This window comes from Lycium ferocissimum, chromosome 7 (genome assembly GCF_029784015.1).
Source record: "Lycium ferocissimum isolate CSIRO_LF1 chromosome 7, AGI_CSIRO_Lferr_CH_V1, whole genome shotgun sequence".
Classification (NCBI taxonomy): Eukaryota; Viridiplantae; Streptophyta; class Magnoliopsida; order Solanales; family Solanaceae; genus Lycium; species Lycium ferocissimum.
The window spans coordinates 31395107-31413265 of record NC_081348.1 but is presented as its reverse complement, the minus strand read 5'-3'; the positions used below and the strand labels follow the sequence as shown (position 1 = coordinate 31413265).

Here is an 18159-nt window from a genome sequence, read left to right as displayed (position 1 = left end):
ATAATTTCGTTCAAATTTAAATAGCGTACAATTAACTACTCGATTATTTTGATGGAAAAAATTGAAGACTACTGTTATCGAAAGAGATAAAGAAAGAGTTCCGTTAGTCATGTCATGTTGAAGCTTCGTTAATGGCATGTTCAACTAATTACCCTTAATTGAACTTGGAGGACTCTATGAGCGCTCTACTTTATGCATATGTATTTCCTCCGGTTGAAAATTAGTGTTCACTTAGCCTTTAGCATACCCCTTAAGAAAATACTAACTGCTTTAGGTATTTCAACTAATTACCCTTAATTAAAATTTGCATATTACTTGAACCAAAATAAGATGATTAAGAGCCCGTTTGGATTAGCCGGAAAAAAGTGACTTTTAAGCATAAGTGCTTAAAGTCCTTTTAAGTGCTTAAAGTTATTTTATAAATAAATAGTTAAGTGTTTGAATAAAAGTGTTGAAGTTGAAAATAAGATGTTGAAAGGGAACGATGGTAGCTTAGAACTTTTAATAGTGAGGGTAATATTGAAATTAGAAGAAAATATAAGGGATAAAAGAGTAAAATTGTTGGTCAAATCAAAATGGCTTTTAAGCCAAAAAGAAAAAGGTTGGGGTTCCCCAACTTCTTATTTTAAGCACTTTTTTATTTTGCCAAACACACAAAAAGTTAAAAATGTCTTATAAGCTGATTTGATCAGCTTATACTGTGAACGAAAGGGGATGCCATTGAACCTCTATTAGAAGTCTATTTTGGACCTTTTGCTAAGGCCCCGTTTGTCCATAGATACAAAAAAAAATTCACTTTTTTTTGAAATTTTGGAGTTGGAGTTGGGTTTGGCCATAGTTTTTGAAATTGTAGTTTTTGGTGAAACGTAGTTGTAAAAAAGTGAAAAAAGTGATTTTTTTTTTAAAAACAAGTTTGTTAAATTTTTGGTATTCCGGAATCCAACTTCAAGTTGTATTCAGAATTTTTATGGCCAAACGCTGATTCAGGAAAAAAGTGAAAAAAAATTCGGTAAAAAGTAAATAATTTTTATGGCCAAACGACACCTAAATATGTAGAGGGGCATTTAGTAATTAAGCCACAAAATAAATGAAAGTGAAAAATCTAAAAGAATTATTTAATAAGAAAAAGATAAAAGTTGGATCAAACTGACGTGAAGGAAGGAAACATCCTCGAAAAAACAGTTGTACGACTAATCTACAATTTGTCCCCCTTTGTACTTTGCTCCAAATTACTAATTAACTGCCATCTTCAATGGCAGCCAATTCTACAGTTGAGCCAACTCTTCATTTCTCCGAAAAAACACTAAACGATATCTCTTCTTTCTTCCCAAAAATTCAACCAAATGGAGCAACCCATGCTCCTTAAACTCTTGTTAGTCTCAATTGCGGTTCTTGGGTCAACCCGGATCCAATTCGTCTCTACCCATCAAGAATCCGGTGACTGGCATTGCGATGCTGACGTGGAATCCCGAGTTTCTGCAGAGTTCAAACCTGGACTTGTAACACTTGATGGACATGCTGATGATTGGGAGAATATTGATGGGTTTGAGTTTTCTCTTCTTCCTGCTCTTGACCCGGATCATGACCATGAATATAAAGATGGAAAGATGACTGTTAAGGTACTATTGAATTCTTGTTCATAATTGCTTTCTCTTTTTAGAAATAATAGTATTTTTTTCCTTTTCAAAACCCCACAAAGGTAGAGGTAAGCTGTATGTACATCTTATCCTTCCCAGTCATCCAGACCCCACTTGTAACATCACACTGGATACTTTGTTGTTGGGTTTCTTTTTTGTTGCAAACCCCCATAAAGGTAAGAGTTAAGATATAGGTACTTAGAATTAAATTCTGTGTACATCTTATGCTCCCCAGATCCTACTTAGAGTTAGGGTCTGTTGTACACCTTACGCTCCCCACACCCCCACTTGTGGCATTATAATGGATAGGTTGTTGTTGGGTTTCTTATTTTTATGAAATCCCACAAAAATAGAGGTAAGGTCTGTGTATATCTTACCTTCCCCGTACCCCACTTTTGAGATTACACTGGGCACGTTGTTGTTGGATTTCTTTTAGGTAATGTTTGTGTACATCCTATTCTTTCCCAGACCTCACTTGTGGGATTGCACTGTCTATGTTGTTGTTGGGTTTCTTTTTTTTTTTTTTTTTTTTTTTGGTTGCTTATTGGGGGTTTTTGTTCTTAATTAGGCTTTGCACGACGGAAAAGATGTGTACTTTTTGTTGCAAGTTGATGGAGAATATGTATACAAGAAAGGGTGAGTAAATGCTGTCAAAATTTCTTGTCCTTTATTCAATTTGTTAGATTGAAGAACATGCTTTTGCTGTGCAGTAGTGGGATTTTAGGATTCAATTAGTGATTAGTGCTTCTTGTGATGGAACTATTCCAGTGTTAGAGACTGTTGCGTCTTGTATAGTGGAAAATTGATTAGTAATCACATGGTCTCTCTAAGTGATCCTTCATATCTTATTTGGTTTTGAGGTAAATATGATTGCTGTCATCACACAGCAAATTGCTTGGTGGTGTAATTTTTGTTTCTTTCTTTAGTATGGTAAATCCTAAAAGGAATTACATTAATAGCCATGGATGCTTAATTTCCTCTCTTTCCCAGTGGATGAATCAATGCATTGCTACTTCTCGGCTTTTATACAATAAATTTGGTCAGGAATATTCTACTAGTGATTAGTGTTTCTTGTGCTGGAAATATTCCAGTTTTAGGGACTGTTGCTTGTTATATAGAGGAAAAGTAACTATCTTTCTTATGGTTTCTCTTATGGAATTAAATTGATAGCCATGGAAGATCATGCTTCTTCAGTTTCCTTTCTTGTCATGTACGTTAACTAATGTGTTGCTACTTATTTGGTATGAGAGTTTCCAAAACAGAACTTTCTTTTGCTGAAAGACACTTAAAGAAAATTTTCCTGCATTTCTTCTATAGAGAAGGTGCCAACAAGAATATAAATGTTATTTTTATTTCCGACATAATGGAGGTCTCAGGTTCGAAACCCCTTGCCTACAACAGTAGGGGATTTGCCTATCTGGGTCGAGCTCGTCGCATGGGGTTGCCTAGTGTGGATTATCTCTTCTGTGTGGTTTGCGGGCTATTACACAGGAGCGGGGTTTAACCTGTGCGCAGTCGAAGGGTAGCGGTTGCGGGTTCCCTTGTCATCAAAAGAAGAATATAAATGTCATGTATCTTATGTTACTACATGAATTCTGGGGTAAATGGAACAGAAAATCATTTCCTGCAAGTAGAGACATTTTACAACACATTATGAAATTCAATATATTTCCTTTTTCACTGTACACCTATCACAATTTCAAGGGTCAGTGATCAGTGGTTCAGATAGAGTATATCCAAGGTTAGCTTCTCTCTTTTTGGAAGTAGATGATAGGGATGTCAATCCAAAAAGGTTTTGGGAAGTATTAGACAAAGGATGGAAACCCAAATCTGCAGGCAAGGATTGTTATATGGATATATAAAAACCTTCAAGATTTAGTTTAACTTCCAGCTGAGTTGTTGATTGAGTGAAAGAAAGACAACCAATCAGACAAGAAGCTATTTTGAAGATGTTACAATCTAGATGAGTCATGAAGTGGTTAACAAAATAGTCCCTTTTTCCCAATCTATGTTGCACTTTTCCCATTTTTGGACACTCCGAAGTCCACAATGTGCGACCTTATTTTATTTTTGTATAATTTTCTGCACTTTCAAGAATTCAAATTCGCTGGCCAACTCAAATTTTAAACTTCAATGTGATATTTTTATATCGACCTAACTTTTCAATCATCACTTCTATATTTTCTTCCACAATAACTAATATGTATGTCATATTAATATCTTGAACTCTAGCCAGTCAAAAACTATCAAATGAAATGGGATTGTGTGTTGGTGCGTGGGGTGGGGTGGGGGGGGGGGTAAGAGTTAATTGTGAAGCAACACTCACTCATAGTCATGACAGAAAAAGCTGTCAAATAGCTTGAGAATTCAAGCTCAAAAGTGTTTAGAAAGTACCATTGATAAGGTACCTATCTCGTTTCTATATTTTTCACCTCAACAGCACCATTTTCTGCTCTATTTTGACCTTCGATGATGTGAAAACAGCTTTAAGTATTAACTCTAGCTAGATTGGTTGCTTGTAGGAATAAAAAGGTGGAGTAGATACTTTAAGAGATAGGTGACTCCCTCTTGATTTGGTGTCATAATAGTTAGGTGACTCCCTCTTGATTTGGTGTCATATTGTTCATACTCAGTCTTGCCTTTCATGTAAATATATGTACTTTTATCCCTTCCAAGATTATTTCAGGGTTGTGAACAAGATTGACCACCATGTGCCTGATTTTTGGGTGAGAAAGTAGGAGGTCTATGGGGGAACATTTTCTTGGGTCCAGTTTAGTTTACGATGACTAAAATAAATGCAAAGAGTATTTTAGTGAAGCTCAAGGGAAGTATTGAGGGAGAAAAGACAAGCAAGTGAGATGAGAGAGTGAAGGAATAGTTTGACGAGGTAAACTAAAAAGGGAAGCCACGTTGCTTTCTTTTTTTGCTCTTACCAGATATACCATATAACAGTTTGAGGAATAATTCTACTTGCTTTCCTGCTGCTGTTCCTCTTCCCTTTGGCCTGCCAGCTTCAAAGCAGACCCTTGACGATGCTGGCATTCTCCTAGCAGACTTCAAATATATTCAAGATAGTGTTCAAGTGAATTTTGAATAAACATTAGAAACATGCAAGTAGAATTTGGTACAGAGTTCTTGGTACTAGTTGCATATGTGCAGAACCATGCGAACCATGTGACAGAATCATACTTCCTAAGAACTGTTTTCCAAAGTGGAAGGTTGTAAAATGAGGTTATGTGTGGATAATGAGCTTTCTTTACATGTAGAAACACTTTGACTGATATCAACTTACAGAGCCTACAAATCTATGTCTGCTATACTACCTCTCCAGGATGGGTTAGGGGGACCAGAGCTTCCATTGAGGTCAGTCAATAATTACTGCAAGCATGTGCCCTAGTAAATCATTTCTAGCTGCACTGGGAACCTAGTTCCAAATGTTGTTGTGAACTTGGCGTGAACTTGGCGATATGTAGTTTTGAAGGACTGCAGAACAAATATTAGTTGTATTTTGTGTAAAAAAGGAAAACGGTTGCATGTTTTTTTCTTTTGGTATGCGTAATATCATTTATTTGTCTGCCATTTTGTGCTTATGCATTCTTTTGATAAGCCATTTTCTGCTTGTGCCTTATCATGCTAAAGTCATGGCTACTATCTCTGTAACTTTTCTTAAGTAAAATGGTGGCGACTTATTCAAAGATGGTTTTTTATTCAGAACTCTCACTTACTGGAAAATCAAAGTTTGAGGGTAGTTTGGAATTTTTTTTGTTAAGATTTGATTACGTTTTTCAGTGATTTTAGGAAGTTAAATCTCAATGATTTGTTATCATTTTTGGGACCTTTTAAGCAACTTTTGTGACATCAAAAAGATCTTTTACCCAGATTTTTTTTTTAGCTCTTCCTCTTAATAAGTTAATAGGCTTTTTATAGATATAAATATAACTCCTTAAGGACATACCTCTTCCTCATTTAACACAGATCTTTCAACTTGCCCAACTGCCAGTTCTGATCATACTTGACTTGGATGTGGGTGTCGTTATGGTACATACCGGATTTGGTTTGTTCACCTCGGATGTATGGACTACAAGTATGGCTGATAACCATAGGTTGACCAGGTTTTCAGTTTTGATTTTTGAGGTTTATACACACACCAAACACAGTATACATCTATTAACCGTATTTGGACACCCCTGCCCGTACTACTTACCATATTCCTGAATTGTGAGATCTATGCGACAGTGAATCCTACTTATCCAAAAAAACAAGTGATGATGAATCGAGCTTCGAAATCTGCACGTAGACCTCTTCTAGGTCTTGTAAACTCATATACTTGAATTTCTCTTCTCTTTTTGGCTGTTCTGTACTTCTGTTTAGTTCATGCTTGTAGCCTATAATTAGTGAAACAAAAAAAGTACAGTATGTCATTCTAAGTATGTAAACAGACTCACTCTTGCACCCTCGGTATGAATATCTTTCCTAATCATGTCAAAGCTCGGCCACTTCTTTCTTGCTCAATTCATCCTAATTATGACGTGCAACTTGATATGATGTTGAATGAACCTTCCTTACACCTTTTAACAATCATTTAAAAATACCTTCAGCCAACTCAAATATTACAGAACCCTCATAAGGACTTTCTTTCCTTATCGTTGGTCAAACCTGGTCATAAAAGCGTGGGTGAAATCACGTCTTAAAACTATGTGCACTCGCACACACACATATATAATATGCATGTATATATTTCTTGATTCTTAAGGAGGAAGATTTTGTTTTTATTGAATATCTTTCTTATTTGGGATAAAGTACATGAAGTTTGGCCAAGGTAATCGAAACTTGTAATTCTGCTTAAAGAAGTGTCTGCATGATATTGGTATCTACATACAAATATAGATATTCTGTCTTAATTTGATGCTTAAATACATTACGGAATGTGTACAACATACAATAGAAGTTCTGAAATGTAATGCATAAAAAATACACGTTATCGTGCTAAAAAAGTTATTTGACCAAAAGGCATGCACTTTTAATTTCTTCATCTCTATTAAACTGAGGTCTATACAAGCTGATATGTGCATCCTGGGGATTGAAACTGATCTGACTTGTTTCATGGCAAGTTTCGCTGTGTTACATGAATATGATTGAGTAACCGTCTATATTTTGTAATTGCTAACTCTCTATATTTTATGTCTGAGACACTTCATATTTTCTATATGGTACTTGTACAACAGATATAACACGTTATCAACTTAATTGTGTTATATTGTTTATTTCATGCCACCATACTTAGGGTTCTTTCTTAATGATGCAGAAATGACAAGAATTGCCCATCTGTAGCACTGATGTTTCAAATTGGTGAGAGTGCCACATATCATAGTGTAAGTTGTGCTCATTCATTTAAAGGAAAAATACAACTTTCTTATATTTCTGTTTGGTATCTTTTTTGCCTAAAATGTGGATTTAATTTGTTGGATTAGATGGGTGGGTGTAAGCAATCACCTGATGCATGCAACAAAAAAACTTGTCGTGGGCACGAAGTCGATATCATGCACTTCTCTATTGGAAATGCTATCCCTGGCAGATTGTATGGTGGAAATCCAGTCGACAACCGAGATGGTAATGGGGGAGACAGGTAAATTTGGATACACTATTATCTTGTTTCATAAACACTTGCGAAATTCTCCAACTTATCTTCACTATGTTCACATGGTCTAACAGATTTGGTCATCTAGTTGATTTGTATGCATGGAGCCCACACTGTCTGAATCTGGATGGGGTTAGTCCTAAAGGTAAGAATGTCATTGGAGTTATTGGCACTAGAAGGAAAATTACATTTTGTTACAACAATATACCCATTATAATCCCACAAAGTGGGGTTTGGGGAGGGTAGAGTGTACACAGACCTTACCCCTACCTTGGGTGGTAGAGAGGTTGTTTCCGATAGACCATCGGCTCAAGAAAAGTGAAAATTACATTTTGTTGAATTAAAGATATGCATGTAACTTGAACGATAGATATAAATATCAGATATAATTTCTAATGGAATATCTGGTTGCTATCGTGGTGGAAATGTAATATCAGATGGATAGGCATCATTAGGTCTAAGCCAGTTTTAAGGAAGAGAAAACCTTGCATTCATCCTAGTCCCTGCTTGTTGACTCAGAAGTGGTCTCTTAAGAAAGAGGACTTTAACGCACATAAATTTGGCATCAGTGTCTTCTTCAACTATTATATGCATGCACTTCATTCTTGTGATTTTGGCAATCTTGTTTCTGCTAAATTCTATTAGCAGGACACAACATTCTTGACCTGCGATTTTTGACTCGAATCTGTTAGTATTTACCCTTATCGTTTATTCTTAGGAAATGATACTTCTGCTCAGAATGACTGGAGGGGCGCATGGTGGCATAGCAGCTTCACAACCCATTCAGGTAACATCTCTCACCCCATGTCAAATCAGCTTTGGGTTTCTTCAGTGATCCTTCTTGGTGATGCTGTGAAGTTGGGTTCTTCTTCATTTCTCAAACGAACTTGTATTGACAGGTTATTCTGAGGAAGACAGTCCTTATTCGACAAAGGGTCAAAAGGGAACATTCTATTTTGAATTTTCTAGGCCCCTGAGAACCATGGATCGTCTTCAGCAGGTATTCTATTACACTGATGTATTTCATTATCGACTGTCTTAATGAAATTTGGTCATGCATTTAGGAATCTCGGCATTTAATATAAACACCTTAAAGGTCCCACATCCAAAGGTGGACACGTATGTATATAAACATCGTCAATGAGACACAAAAGTAAATAGAAAAGTTCACTAAACAAAACATCCATTAGCATGCTACTTCATATTTTCTTTCCCACTTTATTAGCGCCTGGAGAAGGAAATATATATGTTAAGAAAGAATGCATTAATTAAGTTTGCTATGGGGCTGTAGGATGTGCAATTCACTATCGGTCAGATGAGCAAGTTTTCAGCTGCATTTTGGTATCCGGAGGATGGAAATGCATGGCACGGATCAGGACATTACACGATTAGCTGTGACTGGGTACCTCTAGATGTTCCTCCAGGTTCATCTGCAGGAGCCAAAGTGGTATCAAGAAGCTCTTGGGATGCTGTTTCCAGTGGTTTTGCTTTTCTGTTATCTATTGTTTCATTTGGTGTAACCATTTTTATTGGTTATTGGGTTCATAAGAAAAATTCCACCTCTTTTCAACGCATTGGTGGTTAGACTCTTTTGAGTGCTTCTTCCCTTATATATTCCTATTTTTTTCCTTTTCTTAATACAGAATTTTAGTATTGTCTTTACCTTTTTATATAGCGGGATGATGGACAAGGTATATTCTTTTGTAATAAGTGCAGTTTTGTATACTTATCTGGTGCTTATATCTTGTACCCATTGAATGTCAAAATAGTGGATTTGCAATATCATTAGGAGATAACTCCATCTTGTATTACTTTTGCAAGTTAGCATATCGAAAAAAGAAAATAATCTAGTTAGCAGGTACGTGTTTCTTAAGACACCTGCAAGTCGGTCCAACTTGAAAGTAAGTCTTAAAGAAGATGTTTCTTCAACGCTCGAACCTCCACTAACTAAAAAGACAAGAGGTTTGGCCAAAAAATAGAAGGTATGTGCACAAAGATACCATCATTGTTTGAAAAAGAAAAATTATGATTTCTTTTGTTTTAGCTAGTTGATATTTCAAGTTTTTAAGGGACGATAAAATAGAGATTAGAGATTAAGTCCTTTTAAGTTATCAGAAAAGAAATTTAAATGTACTACTGAATTTAAAGACAATGGATTATAAAGCACCAAAACCAGAAAGTCATGCCATTTCATTGAAAAGAAAATTCAACAAGAGAAAAAAAGATACAGATATATACATACTAAGAACCATCAACATTGTTAATTTAAAGGGTTATGGGTCATTGGATTGTCATTAAAATCAACTAAAACTAGGCCATCAGTGAACTCGACAAAATTCAAATCATTCCCTTTATCTTGTATGTGCAAATCAAGCAGCTGATTATTGTTGAAATTATAGCAAAATATATTTGGAAATATATTTTGCATTATAATTTCTCCATTTCTTGTGAAAATCAACGGCATATAGATCGTCATTCCTAGTACAATAGTAGCATGACAAGTCTAAGAATTCTTGTTATCATACTCCTCCGTGACCCAAAGGTGACAAGGTTGTTCCCCTAGCCCATACCAATTGGACAAAATGCAAAAAGCCCGAGTTTACCTTTAAACTCACCGATACATGCTGTTAGATTAATTCCTGTTTCACCATGGAATTTTGGGCGTTCAATTTCTTGAAATGTCTCTTCCCCCATATGAAATGACAATATGACAATTTCATCCTCATAGGTGTTGCTCTTAATAGTCTTCCAGTGCAGACGTTCATTAACAACAACTCCTGAAACCATGTCAATTCTATTGTAGGAAAGATTAGGACTTAGTTCAAGTGCTTTCCAGACCTTGGTATTTAATGAGAATACCTCAGCCCTAACCACAACATCATATCCATAAGGAGGTATAATTGGCTCTTTATAATCATCTTCATTTAACCCATAATCATCATGTTCAATTAATTATATTCTAACAACCTTAAAATCATTGGCTATTTCATGATAACCAAATCCCAGACTCACTTGTATAATCTGAAGATCAAATTTATTACAATAAGTACTTGAAAGGGGGAGGATCAAGTACTTATTTATAGACAGATTAGTCAAATATATGGTATGACCAAAATGGGTAATATCAGTGAGACAAATTAGACCATTGACTGAACTCACAACATTGCAATTTAACATGCCAGGTAAGTCAAAGGAGACTCTTAATTCAGACTCATACTGAAAAGTTTTGTGATTAAGCAAAGTAAAGGTCTTTTCAGGATTGCTTAGAACAGGCACATAGAGAATGTAGTTTTTACCTATTGCAATTGACGTCTCAAAATGTTTCGTGATGAAATCTTGAGTTTTTATCGTTTCACACCAAGATTTGCATGCACCTAGAAACCTAATTAGTGCTCTAGCAGGGAGAAGCAAGAGAATTGAAATGATGATGTCAACGGATAAAAATGGTAGAGACATTTTTTTGCAAACACACACAAAGTTTGAAAATTCATAAAAGAAAAAAGAGTTTTGAGAAAGAACTAGAAAGATGTTAAAAAAAAATATATCTAAACAACTGAGCTCATGTTTTATACGAGGATTTTCTTTGCATAAATATCAAGAAAAGAGGAATGTATATGAGATGAAAAACACTGTATATATAGGGGGAGGAGAGTTGTATTTAGATTCATGTAATATGGCGGGATTACTTTTATTAATTCAGCAGATAAGAGTGAAATTATTAATAATCAATGAATAATTTTAAAAATTTAGATAATTTGGTATTAGATTACACTAAATTAAATGTTTTGAGCTAAAAATCACATTTAATTACACTAAATTAAATGTTTTGAGTTCAAACCCACTAAATAAAATTTTAAAAAAAATCACAAACATAAGTATGGGGTCCGGATATAACTTTGATAATTCCTTGGGCCATGCCCATTAAAAGTATTAAAATTGAACCGATATCTTATGTCAAGGGTCAAGATAGGCGGTCGCATAACTTTGATAATTCCTCCACAAGTTTATGTGGCATAAAAGTTTGCCCATTAAAAGTATGCCCCCCAAGATAAACTTGTGAAGGAATTATCAAAGTTATGGGATTCGGCATTTATGCCAAGTCTCATAAAGGTACGAGTATGCCGGTCCGCATAAAATTTGTAATTCCTTAACGAAAGAGTATGCCGGGTCCGGCATACACGCGACCCAAATCTTGCCTTGCAATTTTTTTTTTAATTTATACTTGAGCGGGGGTTCGAACTCAGAACCTCATGATTTCTGCGTGAAAGCTCAAAGTTACAATGCGAAGGGCAAAAATTAAAGACCAGCAATATGAGGGGCATAATTTAAAGACCACAAATATGAGGGGCAAAATTTAAAGACCACCCCAAAAGAAGGGCAATCCGCGCAAAAAAAATGAAATTGAACGGGTCAAGATAGGCTGAATCTATAGATGGGCCAAAGCCCAACCCTGGCCAAAGTTTTCAACATTTTGAGAATGATGGGTCATAACCCAACCTACTCAACTTAACCCACCTTTTTAACATTTTGAGAAACTAAAAATATCGATATTCTTTGATTGCAATTATTCTCTCGCTCTTGCTTTTATAAATAAACGGTGTTTTGAAAATAAAATTCAACTACTTTTTGGATATTAAAAAAAACTCAAACGTATGCTTTTACTCAAAATAATAAAGATATTTATTGTAAATATTTCCTTATAAGTTATCCCAGTACATAAATTATATTCGAAATTATTCTGAAAAGTAAATCAAAAGAAAATTAAATGTTAATTGACGTAGGGAATAGTGATTCTGTTAGATTCCTCTCTTTTACCCCTTTGTCTTATTTATATATTTTTATGGTTGTCTTGTATATAACTAAGAGTGGCAAACGTGTGTCGGATATGGTTGAGTCAAATATAAGTTAAACAAAAACGATAAGCATAGACCCTCAAGGGGAAAAAAAACTTTAAAAAAAATTACTAGCAAAAAATTTAAAATAAGGAAATTAAAAAAATTAAAGATAACATTAAAATAAACATTTTAAAAAATAAAAATAATTACAAAAATAAATTTAAATAATAATTAAAAAAGAAGTTAATCATGTTTTGTAGCTTTTATACTTTTGAATGGAGGACAATTGATGGGTCAGTTTGGGCTCATTTGATTGGTCAGTTTGGACTGATGATTTGTGATATGTTGCTCTGATAAGCAAACAGCGGTTGGGCATCAATTCACGCATCCAGCTATTGGGTTAGCCTGGAAACCGTGCAAAGCTCCATCACTGATATACCACATGAAGGTTTACCAATATAAACACTCAACATTTGTGTTGTTGCATCGATGTGGGACTTTTCATATAAAATTATTGAATTACATTCATGGAGCCTTGTACTTTTTGATCATTTGTTTTTGGGTTTTTTTAAAAACCAAAATTCAGCCCATTTTTAAAATTACTCTAGCTTGAATCCATTAAAGCTTGGGCGAGTTGGGCTAGTCAAATGGGTTTGGGATAGTTTTGTCACCGCTAGTTCTACGTACACATTTGAGTTAAATTGATATAGTACATATAACAAATAGAACTTGTTTTTAACGCCGGTAACGTAATTAACGTTTTAAATCTTTCTAAAAAACTTTTTCTTTCACATAATTAAAAAAAATGATCAAAATATAATTAAGTAATGAAACACGTATTTTCACTAACAATTTAAACTTTTAAATTAAATGATTACACTCACTTCAACCTATGATATCATAGCCAATATGTGGTATCAGAGCCAAAATGTGATATTAGAGCTAGACTTATCCAAACTTTTGTTTCACCCTATATTGATCCTCCTATATTACGTTGTCCAAGCTCCAATTAATGGCATGCGGAAGGGTGTTGAATTGTCACACATCAAAGAGATGTGAACGATTTCTCTCCTTATATATTCTTGAACAATTCATGTTATATGGTTGGATTAATTTTATTAATGAGAAGATAAGATTGAAATTAGTACTAACAAATGAATTAATTTGAAATTTGAAATTTTTGATGTTCTTCTAATGAGATTACACTAATTTAAATATTTGAGATGAAATTAAATTTAAGATAGTTCTACATTCATATCTTAATTAAGTAAATACAGTACAACTAACAAAGATGACTCGTTATTTAAACGGTAACAAAGATGTCAAATAAATAAGATCTAACGGTAGTAAAGATGTCAAGTAAAATGAGATCTTTCTTTTTTCATATTTTTTTCTGAAAATAAAAAGAATATAATAAAGTAAATAAAAATTCATTCTCACTAAAAAACTTAAAAAAATTTAAAATGACATAATTACATACGCTTCAACATGTGTTTTTAAGAGTCAAACTCATCTCATTTTTTACGTTTAGATATAATTAATTAAATAAAACATATTCGTAATAGCCCCAATGGGTTGAGGCTACAGGGAAAAACAAACATAACCCTTCATAAAACAGAAGAATATATTATCCAAGATGAATTTACAAAACAGGAACAAAAAAAAACATTATCGCATTATGGCACAACTAAGCCAAATAAGCAAAAATCATTAGAAATAACACATATTTCGAGAAAAGACAGGCTAAGATTTCAAAAAATTGAAAAAATTAAGAACTTCATGACACTGCTTATCAAGAGTGGAGCTTTGAAAGAAATAGAAAAAAGGATTATCGCATTATGTTACAGCATCCAAAGAAGAAAAAAACATTAGGAATAAAAAATAATTAGGAATAATACATGTTTCGAGAAAAGACAGGTTAAGGTTTCAAAGATTTGAAAAATTAAGAATTTTATGACACTGCTTTATCAAGAATGGAGCTTTGAAAAAAAAAAAAAAAAAACTTTTAACAACTTTCACGAGAATAAGGAGTTTCTAAAGGTAATGGTTGCGTGCAAACTACAAATTTATCGATGTAAGACCTGAAAAGGACGATATCCAGCTTTAGAAACTTAGACGTCGAGCAAAGACTAGAGAACTTGAGACAGACGAGATCGGGAATGATTTGATCAAGCAACGACAGGAGAAAAGGGGACTTACGTACCAATTAGGCACTTTTTGTTGACATGGCTTAGTGAATATGACACACTCATTAGTGGCGGTGAAAAGCTTTATTTAGTCAATTTTTATTTTATTTTTCTCTCTTCTTCTCCCTCATTTTTCTAGATCGAACCAAAATGATAAAAAACCAAATGAACCAAAACAAAGAAAAAAAAAAGTTACAAAACTACCTTTACGCAATAAAATACGCGCTAAAGAATTTTTTTTTTTTTTTTGTATAGCTAGAGCACCAAAAAAAAATTTGGTAAACTTTTTTTTTTTTTTTTTTGCAACACTTAGTGTGTTTTTTCATACTTTGACCAACGATTAATGTTGCGAATGTCAATTTCACTTATGTGGTTTCAATTTTTGAAAATAAAGTTTCTAATTTTCTTACATATAAAGTTGACTAAAATAACCTTTAAACACTAAGTTTTTTTCAAACAAAACTTACTTCGGCACCTTTTCAACCCCTAAAATGAAGATCCGAACGTTACGTATCCTTGATGTATTGGGCCTACATTATTGTTCGCAGAAAAAATGATTTATATAAAATATTGACATCGGAGTCTTTAATCGTTGGTCAAAGTATGAAAACACACACTAAGTGTTAAAAAAAAAAAGTTTACCAATTTTTTTTTTTAGTGGCTTATAACGTATTTTATTTATTTAGTTTTCATAGTATTTTTTTTTAAAGATAATTTTGTAACTTTTTTTTTTTTCTCATTTTAATTCACTCGATTTTTTATTTCATTTGGTTCCCTCATTTTTCCAACCACTACCTCGCGCCCCTACCTCATTTTAGTTGGTCAAAATCTTTTTTAAATTATTGAGCAAAACAGGCCACGTGTCATCGATTCATTAGTCACTAAGTCAAGTGTTTTGGCCGTTCTGTTTTTCTCTTTAAATTTTTTGGGTGTGTGTATAATATGATTTGGACGACTAATAAAATGACATGACACGATTTAAATGGCTAATTAATCCATGTGTATAATATGGTTTAAGCTTTCTCTCCTTACTGCTCTTGACCATGAATACAAAGAGGAAAGATTACTGTTAAGGTCTATTAATTTTGTTCATAATTACTTTCTCTTTTTAGAAATTATGGTAATGGTTTTTTTTTTTTTTTTTTTTTTTTGGGTTGCTTATTTGGGGTTCTTGATTTTGTTCTTAATTAGGCTTTGCATGATAGGAAAGATGTGTACTTTTTGTTGCAAGTAGATGGAGAATTTGTATACAAGAAAGGGTCATCTGGTTGATTTACTGGCAAAGTATGCCCGTGCGATTTACCGCGTTGGCAACATGGTTAATTTGGTTATTCACTTTACCTAGTCTTTAAGGTTTGTTAATGTACCATCACTTTAGTTAAAATTAAAAACTGGAGTTTAAAAATTAAATATATCTTCTAACTTTAATATTAATACAAATAAGTTTCATGTGTTTTAAATCATTTTCTTTTGAAATCTCAAACACGTATGATAGAATTAAGTCTTTGAGATGGAAAGAGTTGGACTATTTCCTTGTTGTCATATGAAAGTTGTTCATCGATGGGAAAAAGAAAATTAGGAAGAATTTGAGGAAAAATTAATATTTTTATTCTAGTTTTTTCTTTTAATATTTTAATAGAATATGTATCCCGACAAGTTGATATCCATCGCTATTAACTAATTGTTCATATCTAAACATAAGAACCATTGTTGTATATATTAAATTTCATAAAAGAAAAACTAATAAAATATTTTTAAAATTAATTAAACAAAAAATAAGTTAATAAGTGGTAAATCAGTTACATTAGAATTTTTTATATTAACAATTATAGATTAAAAGAATTGTTACAAAGAAATCAAAATTAGAAAGATAGACGTAATATTGTAAATCATAGAGTTTTAATCCATAAGTAAAATTATCAAATTCCTAAATGAAAATATAAAGTAATAAATTTTATAAATGTACAAAAACAACAATCAGAGATTACAAAGGAGAATAAAAATAAGTAGAGTAATGTCAAAGAAGGAAAAGGGGAATAAAAAGGTAATCCGTTCAAAATAAGTGTCCACTTAGCCTTTTTACTGTGGTTCATTGAATTTCATAAAAGAAAAACTAATAAAATATTTTTTAAATTAATTAAATAAAAATAAAAAATTAGAAAGATAGACATAATATTGTAAATCATAGAATTTTAATGCATAAGTAAAATTATCAAATTCCTAAGTGAAAATATAAAGTAATAAATTTTAAATTTTATAAATGTTAATAAATAATAATCGCATAACACACATGAGAATAAAAATAAGTAAAGTAATGTCAAAGAAAGAAAAAGGGAATAAAAACGTACTCCGTTCAAAATAAGCGACTTAGCCTTTTTACCGTGGTTCAAAATAAGTGTTAACTTACATAATCATGAATTAATTGTATTCTTCGTATTTACCGTATTTATTCAACACAATAAATAAGCAAGAATTTTATTAATTAAAGATAGTTTAGTCAAAATACCCATTTCTTTCTAGAAGCTAGTATTTTCTTAAGAGATGTGAAAAGGCTAAGTAAACAATTCTTTTGAATCGGAGAGTGTAAATATGTGTAACTCAAAAGCGGAGGATTAGAATGAAGTCAGACACACGTATATATAGGACAAGAGAATAAATATTCGCACTATGACATATGTCCAAGTGGGATGAAAAAGAAGCTTGGTTAAAGTGTACAATTTGCTAAACTTTTGGTACAAACACGTGTCCATTCATCATTAATGAAATTGGCAAAATTTATTGTACAATCTATAAGACTTTTGGTACAATTTGTCGTAATGTCAAAGAAGGAAAAAGGAATAAAAAGGTATTGTTCAAAATAAGTGTCCACTTACCTTTTAATCGTGGTTCAAAATAAGTGTTAACTTACATAATCAAGGAATTAATTGTATTCTTCCGTATTTGCAAGACAATAAATAAGCAAGAATTTTATTAATTAAGGATAGTTTAGTCAAAATAACTATTTTTTTGTAGCTAATATTTTCTTAAGAGATGTGAAAAAAAGGCTATAAATAAGTATTTTGAATGGGAGAGTGTAAATATGTGTCACTCAAGGAGGATTAGAATGAAGTGTATACACGTGTATATAGACATGTTAAAGAATAAATATTCAAAGACCAACGACATATCCAAGCGTGGGAAAAAAGAAATTTGGTTAAAGTGTACAATTTACTAAACTTTTTGTATAAACACATGTCCATTCATCGTCAATGAAATTGGCAAAATTTATAGTATAGTCTAACGTGTCCTTCACCAGTGAAATAGGGTACAATATGAAATGCTCTATGTACAATTTATTAATGCTGTGTTGGTCCTCCTTTAGCACTTATATATAATAGAAATATGCTTGGAACCCACACTGTCTGAATCTGGACGGGGTTAATCCACCAAAAGGAAAATTACATTTTGATGAATTAAAGATGTGCATGTAACTCGTACTATAGATGAAAATATCAGATAGAATTTCTAATGGTCTATCTGGTTCCTATCATGGTGGAATTGTAATATCAGATGGATGGACATCATTAAGTTTAAGCCACTTTGAAGGAAGAGACACCCTTACATTCATCCAGGTCCATGTTGTTCACTCAAAAGTTTAAGAAAGGGGATTTTTATCGCACACAAGGCGTTTAGCATTTCAACTTTAGCCGAGGGTCTATCGGAAACAACATCTCTACTTCCCAAGGTAGGAGTAAGGTCTACGTGCACTCTACCTTCCCCAGGCCTCACTTTGTGGAATTTCATTGGGTATGTTATTATTGTTTAGCATTTTAACTTTCATTGTCGATAAAATTAGTACTTCAAACTCGTGTTATGCTTATCTA

General features: G+C 33.0%; 1 protein-coding gene across 1 annotated transcript; it reads left to right on the top strand.

Annotated features, from left to right (window-relative positions):
• The first annotated feature begins 1184 nt into the window (after positions 1–1184).
• Positions 1185–9071, top strand: LOC132064373 (uncharacterized). The gene is made up of 8 exons (XM_059457324.1): positions 1185–1619; positions 2206–2273; positions 6943–7009; positions 7109–7263; positions 7350–7420; positions 7994–8062; positions 8175–8275; positions 8567–9071. Exons 1-8 carry the CDS (start codon positions 1344–1346, stop codon positions 8858–8860), a joined length of 1101 nt encoding a protein of 366 aa, XP_059313307.1. The 5' UTR covers positions 1185–1343; the 3' UTR covers positions 8861–9071.
• The last annotated feature ends 9088 nt before the right edge of the window (positions 9072–18159 follow it).

Coding starts and splice junctions, on each gene's coding strand:
- LOC132064373 (XM_059457324.1), top strand. CDS start 1,344: ATGGAGCAACCCATGCTCCTTAAACTCTTGTTAGTCTCAATTGCGGTT. Junction 7,010..7,108: donor AGAGTGCCACATATCATAGT/GTAAGTTGTGCT, acceptor TTGTTGGATTAG/ATGGGTGGGTGTAAGCAATC. Junction 8,276..8,566: donor CCATGGATCGTCTTCAGCAG/GTATTCTATTAC, acceptor ATGGGGCTGTAG/GATGTGCAATTCACTATCGG.